Source organism: Meleagris gallopavo, chromosome 11, assembly GCF_905368555.1.
Source record: "Meleagris gallopavo chromosome 11, MGAL_WU_HG_1.1, whole genome shotgun sequence".
Taxonomy (NCBI): domain Eukaryota; kingdom Metazoa; phylum Chordata; class Aves; order Galliformes; family Phasianidae; genus Meleagris; species Meleagris gallopavo.
In genome coordinates this window covers 23,192,975-23,201,864 of record NC_139414.1, presented here as the reverse complement: position 1 = coordinate 23,201,864, position 8,890 = coordinate 23,192,975, and the positions used below count along the sequence as shown (strand labels likewise).

Here is an 8,890-nt window from a genome sequence, read left to right as displayed (position 1 = left end):
TAAGGTCTTTTAAAATTGTGTGTTAATCTGGAAATAGTTAAATGTGAAGGAGTAACGTTTGCTGAGCGTTCAGGCTACTTGAGAAATGTGTCTCAGGTAGATCTTTCCGAGTTATGTGCACAGTACCATTCTGCTGTGGAAAGCAAACAACTGCATTTGAAAATGTCATTTGAGCAACATCTCACAGGAAATAATAACGGGAACACGAAGCCATGTGGAGGTGCTGCTGAGAACAGGGCAGGAAGAAACAGTGCTGGACGGGGGGTCAGAGCGCGCTGCTGATGACGCTGCTGCCACTGAGGTGCCGTCACTGTGAATTCCAGCTGCAGCCTCATCACAGAAAAACTTAAAACTCCTGCAGTCTGAACGTGAGTGCAATTCTGAATTTTGTTAGGGTAAAGTTTAGAATCAGAGCCAAACAGATTCCCACATTAACAGTCCTATTAAGGAAGCGGTGGTTTTGCATCCTTTGCACTGAAACTACCACATCCAGTCACCTGGGAGCTTGTTCTGGTCCATTGTAACTTCAGCACTTCAAGAAGGTACAATTCGGACTTTAAGCAACTCAAGTAGCCCTTCCAAGCAGGTCGTGTGGCAGAAGTCCCCTGTAGCTTTAGTGTTAGGGATTATGCATGTGGATGGCAGAGGACCCACTGCAGCACAGGTGGGAGCCCCCTCCTGCTCAAGTCATCATTTCCCTAATTCAGGCATACCTGCCTGGCCTCCTGTAAAGGCTTGGCATTTTGTACTTCAGCTGTTACACTGTCACCGTGTTATGTGACTGACAACTGAACTTAGATTTACTGGAGTAAATGAACACTGGAATACTCTGCTATAGAAGGAAGAAGGGCCTCAGAAGGGGGTGTGGGAGGTGGGGAGTGGAAAAAATTACCAATAGCCTAATTTTGTTTGGTTGGAATAAATTTATTTCATCTGTCTGTAAACAAGGTGTTTTTAATAGTTATGGCATTTTTTGAAATGCATATTAATTCAGATGAGTTAGACTGTATCCCAGATGTAACAAAGTGCAGGGAAAGAAATGGACAAATCAGCAACAAGAATTTGTTTAAATCTGTACATTATCCACAAGGCCCAACAACAGAAGCAAATACTAGAATGTCCCTAAAGTAGTGCCATTCAAAAGAAACCCTCGTACTCAGTTAAAATCCATCTCACAATAGCAACAGTTCAATTTTTTTTTAAACAATAAGTATGGCACAGAATACATATTAAAAAAATTCATCACAAGACAGCCAAGTCAGTTATTCCAACCAATACCATCTCCCATTTATTCTTTTGTATACAGAGTTCTGTAGTTCTTTTTAAATGGACATACACGTTAGTACTGTGCCTGAAGGGATCGTTTGGTTACACACACGTCAGATGGGCGCACAAGGCAGTTCACTCCGTGATTTCTGCAGCAAGGGTGTGACAGGCCAAATGAGAGCTTTAAATTTGAAATGGCATCATTTTGACAGGTTAGCTTTCGAACTACCAGCCTTCGTCCAAACAGCGGCTTTGGAGCTGCGAGACTCTGTAACCAGCAAGTGATCTGGCAGAAAGACCGGAGTCGGTCAGCGCTCCCGCAGCAGCTGAAGGCAGCAGTTCTCCACAATGACACTGCAGTTTTGTATAAAAACAGAACCACCCAACCCACAACCCCAAGCTGCAAATTAAAATTGGTCCTATGAAAAACTGAAACCAGACACGCTCCAGATGGTTATGCTGGGATATCTAATGTCCATAATGGCAGCCTTTTATAGTTCAACTACAGAACAGGAGCTGGCAAAAAAAAAAAAAAAGTGCCTGAGCTATTGCAAGGATGGAATGTCCCCGGGGAGTCACTTGGGATGGTGGCTGTAAGATCATGGGAGGAAGTGCATCTGTACCCTTTGATAGCTTTGTGATTGCACTTAACGAGCAGTACGAGCTTCAGAGTGAAGAAAAAAATGAAAGACAAGCCTACAGCAAAGTGCAACAACAAAACTAATTTAACATTAATAGCTTCTGAGTGGCAAATTGGTTAAACAAACCAGGCACTATAAAACAGGTGTAAGCAAACGTGGATTAAAAAACAAAACAAAAAAACACCACGAGAAGAACAGAAGATATGCATGCACTTTTTCCTCCCAAACATGCTCTGTGAAAGGAAGACTTGTGAGCTGTGTAATTGCTCAAAGTGCTGAAGAGGCATTGATCAAATCAGATTGTACAATCGGCACCTTGTTTAGTATTTACGAAGTTGTTTTAGTTCTCAGTACACACCAATTGCTGAGACAAAGCAAAGCCTACGCGTGGCGAATTCCCCTCCCAAGAGTTTTTCAGGTATCATGCATATCATCTTTGTGGTGCAGCAGTGGTGCCAGATGTGGGACTCAGTTACACACAGCGGTTAACGTACAAATGAACAAAGGGTAACCGGAATTACAACATTAGAAAATGGGTAAATAAAAAACACAAACTACCATCTACAGTCTGGTAGCACTGAGCACAATTGAGTGGTGATGAAGACAGTTGCTAGGTGGATGGGGAGAGGCTGCTTAGACGTCAGACCTCCTCAGGTATAAAGCCAGTTCATATGCTTTCTTGTTGAGTGTCCCTCCATGGACACCTTCCTTTCCCATGACTATAACCAATGCTGGAGTACACAAGGAAACAAAACAGAAACGAACAGAATTAAAGAAAAAAAAAAAAACAAAAACCAAAACACCTTTCCCCACCAACAAAGGGATACAAAGGAGACACAGGTTCATACCCCATCACCCTGCATTGCTAATAAAGTTTCCAGAATGTAAGGTTTAAAGCTCACCGCCAGGAAAGTTTAATAGCAATCTTCCCCTAATACTTAACAGTCTGCCTAGCAACTAGAACCCAGAGTCTCTCAAGTATTTTGCCATTGAGTATGCCTTCTTATTCAATCCGCCTCCATGGACCCCTTCTTTGCCCATTACAAAGACCAAGACTGAAAGAGAAAAGAAAAAAAAGTTTTAAAAAGAGTGTGTTAGACAAGGAAATAACGCAAGTTTTAGGCAGTGCAATAAACACACTCAAATTCAAGATTTAGTATTTGGGTATTGAGCTAGCAGTCTGGTAAAAACACAGGTGTAGGCGGGACTAAGAAAAAGCATGCACAGCTTTCCAGGTACATCACAGAAATTCACTGCTTAAGAAAGAAGTGCCATCCACTATCTCAACAAAGCATTGCAGTGCCTTTCCACCATCAGCACCATCCGTCCTCACCCAGCCAGGAAACCCTGGTGACATCTTAAAAAGCAAGAGGGAAAAAAAGCCCTGTCAGGAACAAAAGCAGCGGTGTGGGTAGGAGAGCTGTGACTCTGAGAGCAGAAGAGGGAACACAGTCATCTGCAGTGCTGCTGCTGGTCAGGCTCAGAACTAGAACCATCCTGACGCCAGCAAAATAGGCCCACGGTCAGACTTGGACAAAGACTTGTTAAGCAGAAACAGTAACGTGTGCTTAACGTTCCTCATAAGACAAAGTGCAGGCAGGACTTTAACGCTGACCCCCCTCTAATCACTGCGCCGCGGTGGTGAAGCTCCCAATTGTCTTGCAAAGAAGGCGGTAAGGCTCCCAGCAGGATGCAGCACTCGCCGGCAGAGGTCACTGGCAGGCACACGGACACAGCCAGCACCGCGCCTTCACAAGCGCGGTAATTGTTTCCCAAGTTAGATCCTGTGCAGTTGGAAATGCTGCAGTCAGCCTACCTACAGGTGACTGTATATCCCCATCGCAATTTTCTCACAAAAGGCCTAAAACAGACCTCACAGTCGTTTCACCATTTGCAGCAAAGAGTCAGAACTTTGCTTGGTTTACTAAGTGCTGCAAACACCGTTCCTGCATCATTACCTCCCAGCTTTAGCTTTTAAATAGAAAACTCAAGCAAAATTTGTCTGTATGTCACCAATCTGTTCTTCAGCCAGCCAAAACCACCACGCTGGGTGTTTTGAACACAATGCATACTACTTGTACCCAATACTTGGAGGCACATTCTTCATATTTGAGCCTGGTGCCTTTCCAAGAACACACGTTACTGGATGTTAGAGGAGGACCACAAGGAGCAGGCAAACCAGTGTAAGGCAGGTCTGTCCATGATACAACCCCAGACAAGCTTTTCTGCCTGAAGACAGGCTCCAGAGAGCTCAATTGGAAGTACGAGTCAGTGCAGCACTTGTTAAACAGTGAGCAGAAGGAGCTCAAACAAGAGACCCAAATCTTTGCAGAACAAACTTTCTGATGAGACATTTACAACAACGCTTGTTTGACTACAAGTCATTAATATATCCCTGTGGATATATTAATATATAACCCACTACGAGCTTTGGATACCGCACAGGAAAACACTTCCCAAGCGTACTTGAGCGACAGCCCGACTCTGCTCGTCAGAAGGCATTTCAGCCACTGCCCAGCTGGGATCACATATGGGCAACACTAAAGCTAGTGTTATTCCCAGGCAAAAATGCAGTTCATCAGCCGGCTGCTGCCATCCCCCACCCGGTTAGCCATCAAACACAAGAGTTTGGGCTCCTTAACAGCCAGGGCCTACGTTTAGGGTCACGTTCTCAACTGAGCCACCGGAGTGACCAAAGCTCCCTTACCTCGACCAGCTCTGCCCACGGCCACATTGTACGTCGGCTCCCCGCCTTGGCTCTTCGTCCGGATGTCCATCGTGCAGTCCCCGTCCACGTAGAGGCTGTCTCTGATCACAGAGCACTTCTTTGCCCCGAGGGTCAGGCCATTGGTGAAGAAACCCTCCCGGTCCTTCCCTACAATCATATCTATTTCTACTGGCTGCCAAAGGAAAAAGCCAGGAGTCAGCACCGCGTTGTCCTGCGGCTCCGTTCCGTTATTACCGTTCCCCCTCTCCGGCTGAGGGTCGGATGGCGCATTTCCCCCCGGCGCAGCGCTTTGTTGCGAACAGTTCACGCAGCAGCGCTTTGTCGCCGCTCGAAGCCGCACACCGCCGCTCCCCGGCAACCCCCGCATCGCCAGGACACCGGGGCTCATTAACGCACGCACCGTGCGACCGCAATTAACGAGCCACGTGACGCGCTGCGGCGCCTCAATGAGTCACCGCGGCCCGGCCGCCCCGCGCCCTTCTGCGGGCACCGCGCGGCCCCGGCGGGTGCGCGAAACTGGGATCGGGGCCCGAAGTGCCGAGTCACGGCAGGCCCCGCTCTGCCCCGCCGGGCCCGGCCCCGCTCCGGCCCGGCCCGCACGCGAAGGGCCCGGCGCGGGGCGTTCACCGCCGGAGCAGGGCGCGGCGGGGCACGGTCCGCGGCGACGCCGAGCCCGGCCTCCGCGCACGGGGCTCCCGCGGGGGCAGCGCGGGGCGGCGGGGGAAGGACGGGCAGGGCGGGGGGAGGGGAGCATCGATGGCGGAGCGCCATCTTGGCGATGGAAAACATGGAGCCGGCGGCGCGGCGCGGCGGGCATTCACCAACGCCGCCTACGCCGCGCACGTAAGCGCCGCCGCAGCGCCGGGCCGGGCCGGGCCGCCCTCCGCCAGCGCCGCGCGCCCCTCTTCCCCCGCGCCGCCGCCGCCGCCCCCGCGCTGCGCGCGGCCGAGTCCCCGCAGCCCGAGACAAAAAGGCGGCGGCGCGGCCCACGCGGCCCTCGGAAGCGCCGCTCCGCGCGGCCCTGCCGCCCCCCGGCCTGCCCGGCCCGCCGCACGCCGCCCCGCGCTCACCGTGATGCTCTGGAAGATGCCGCCAGCCGTGGCCGCCCAGACGTACTTGGCGTCGCAGTAGCCCACGATGGCGGCCTCCTGGCAGCAGCCATCGCACATCAGGTTGTCCACGTAGCTCTGCCAGCCGGCCATCTTCGGCGGGGCGCGGGCGGCAGCGGGCGGGCGGCGGCAGCGAGCGGCGCAGCGCGGGCCGGGCGGCGGCAGAGGCGAGGCGAGGCGCCTCTCCCTCCTCTCGAGCGGACCGAGCGCTGCGGCGAGCGGCGCGGCCCAGCCCAGCCCAGCCCTCCGCGCTGTCGGCGCCGGGGGGCGGGGGGAGGAGGGGCGCGGCCCGGCGCCGCCCCTTCCCGCACCGCGCGGCCGGCGGAGGCTCTCGGCGGCGCTGCTCGGGCGCGGGGCGTTCCGCGCCTGCGGTTCCGCGGCAGCCGCCGCTCCGCTCGCCTCCCCGGGGCCGTGCGGGCGCGGTGCTGCGGAGTGCCGCCTTTTCCCGGCCTTTCTAAACCGGGAGACGGTTGAAGATTTCGCCGACGTCCCAGAAATCGCATTGTTCTCCGCTCCTGGAAGCGCGAGCGCCGCTTGGGTGCATCCCCTTTGTTTCTGCAGAACCTCTCACGTGCAGACCCGTGGCTGCGGTCTGCAGAGCGGAGCCCCTCCCGGCAGCCCTGTGCCGCGGCAGCCGCACGCGGAGCGCCCTTCGGTCGGCGTTACCGCGGGGCGCGGCGTCGGCTCCGCTCTGTGGGCCGCGTCTCCTTTCTGCACGTTTCACGTTTGCCATTGCGTACATCACCAGCTGCCAGAATCTTTCAAGAAAGCGCTGCCGGCGCTAGTGGTTGGCCGCGGTGTGTTGCCCTGCACGTGTCCCACTGAAGCAGTAAGAGGGTTTCTGTGTCGAATCGTTGATCTTGTTACTAAGGCGGTGCGCTCCCCATCTTAGGTATTAGCATCTGCTCCAGGTGGCAGCAATAGGATAAGAGGTGATGACCTCGTGTTGCGCTGAGGCAGGTTCAGGTTGGAGATTAGGAAATATTCTTTCTCAGAAAGAGTGGTCAGGCACTGGCGTGGGCTGCCCAGAAAAGTGGTGGGGTCACCGTCCCTGGAGGTGTTCAGGAAAAGTGGACACGTGGCCTGAGGGCCGTGGCTCAGTGGGCACGGTGGGGATGTCTTGGAGTTGGACTTAATGGCCTTAGGGGTCTTTTCCAACCTTAACAATTCTATGTTTCTAAGTTAGAGCTTGGATCTGAATTCTCCAAGGAATAGAATGTAGCAGTTGGATGTCTTTTCCTGTGGTTATATCCCCCAAGAAGAATATTCACTGATATACCTACAAGGTACTTGAGAGTGTTCTCAATCCTTTAAAACCTAAGTTGGTTGTTGTGGGATTGCCTGTTGTTTAGATACTGCATGGTAACTGTTGAGTCTTAGTCTGAACCACTGATGGAGCAACTGGGGAATGGACCCAGTCAGCCCTGGGAACACAGGTGAAGGCAATTCAGCTGTGGGACCAGAAGGGGTGGAGCCTGGCTGCAGCTCTCTTGGACCCCATTTAAGGGCTGACTGCCACTGGGGGAGGGTCTCTGGTTGGAGATTCCTCTCCTGTGGAGTTTTCCCTATGAGTGTAGATTTTCTGAGACCAGCGAGCAGGCCTTTCTCCCTTCTAATGCTGTTCTGTTCCGTTATCCCGTTGTCATTACATCTCTTGTGTTGCTGTTCCATTGTGCTGATCTTTCTGATGTAGGTATGCATAGAGCTTGGTTAGATGGCTAGGTGCTTCACGAAGACGTTATTTTCTATCTCTTAGCTTAATTCTGTGTTTTCTCAGTTTTGTTTTCACACTGCTTTTGCTATTCTGCATTTGAACTGCCTCAGAACTTTGTTTTCTCGTGCTATCTGTGGGTACCAAAGGTGTGCTCTCATCATTGTATGCGTTAACAGGTCAGAGGCTGTAAATTTGCTTTCAGCTTTTTCAATAGCTAAATGTTTCCGTGAGGTTTGGGTTGCCTTTATCACCCTCTTTCCCCAGACTTGTTTTGTACAGGAAAAAAAAAAAAAAAGTTTTTCTCTGTCTGAAGTTGCTGCTGAGGCTGCTTCTCTTTCTTGGTGCACTCCTGTGGAGATCCCAGTATAGCGCTTATTTGCACAGATGGAACGCATCATCCTGAAATGAGCAAGGGGGTTTTGAGTTCATTTGTTTTGGAGTTATACCCAAATGTGTTTATTTTTTTGTGTATGTGGTTTGGATTTTATGTTGTTTTTGCATGCCCCAGTCAGGGTTCTAGACTGCTTCACTTTAATAAGTGGATTTAACAGGTCCAGAGGTAGGCATCGTTCTGAACCCAGGGGCAGGCCATGGGGATTCTTAGTTTGCTGGTGTTATTATCTGTTGATGAATGGAAGCCAGCAGCTCTGTGGTGTTGCTATCACTTGGGAAGCAATATCATACTTGCATTTTATGAACATACTAATATTATTTTTGAAAACTCGGCGTTCTGGGGGAGAAGAATCGCAGTTATGAAGTCATGGAAAAAATTCCCCATGGTGAGTCTGCAGTGGTGTTTCACACAGTGCCTGTGAGCGCAGCCTGCTCTGCACGCTGCCTGTCTCCAGTATTGCAGCTCTCGCTTCGGTTGGAGCTTCTGCTCTTGTTATTTCCTCTCCAGGCCACGAGTGTTTCCTATGGTGCTCTTTCTCTTCACCACAAGTGCTTTCGGAAGTACTGAGGGTAAAAGTGATTTAGAAGCGTTATGAGTTAGCAGGTTCAGTTCTGCTGATTAAAAGCTAAGCAGAAAGAGCAGTTCTGCCTCGTGACCTTGTGTTGACAAGCGAAGAGCAGTGTTTGCAGAGTGCTTCCCCAGCTAATTAAGTAACCTGGCTGAAAAAGAAGGAAGCCAACAAAGGGTGAGGTGAGCGCTAACAGGAAATAAGTGTTAGATATTTAATATTAATGAGCTGAAAGCTTGAAGCCAGGTTTACAAAACAGTGATACAAATTGCAACGAGGATTAGACTGACTACAATGCAAAGTTTTATTGCATAGCTATGGTTGTGTTCAGAAAAAGTCACAAGTGCTAGCATAGCTCTGGCACTGAAGAGAAAAAGAAGCCAGCACTTGAAACCATCCAGAAAGTTCTGCAAAAAAAGAAACGCTTTTCTGGTGTCTCTTCCATCAGACTCTTCCACCAACACCGAGTT

At 51.0% G+C, this 8,890-nt stretch overlaps 1 protein-coding gene across 3 annotated transcripts; it reads right to left on the bottom strand.

Moving 5' to 3' along the window:
• Positions 1 to 903: 903 nt before the first annotated feature.
• Positions 904 to 5,971, bottom strand: PFN2 (profilin 2). Of its 3 annotated transcripts, XM_085233397.1 has the most exons (4): positions 5,706 to 5,971; positions 4,615 to 4,807; positions 3,523 to 3,691; positions 904 to 2,962 (listed from the first exon to the last, which is right to left on the bottom strand). In XM_085233397.1, exons 1-4 carry the CDS (start codon positions 5,835 to 5,837, stop codon positions 2,911 to 2,913), a joined length of 546 nt encoding a protein of 181 aa, XP_085089523.1. In that variant the 5' UTR covers positions 5,838 to 5,971; the 3' UTR covers positions 904 to 2,910. The 3 variants fall into 3 exon arrangements, with proteins under 3 accessions (XP_085089523.1, XP_085089524.1, XP_085089525.1); XM_085233398.1 differs by lacking the exon at positions 3,523 to 3,691; XM_085233399.1 differs by lacking the exon at positions 3,523 to 3,691 and having other exon boundaries at positions 904 to 2,638.
• Positions 5,972 to 8,890: the final 2,919 nt, after the last annotated feature.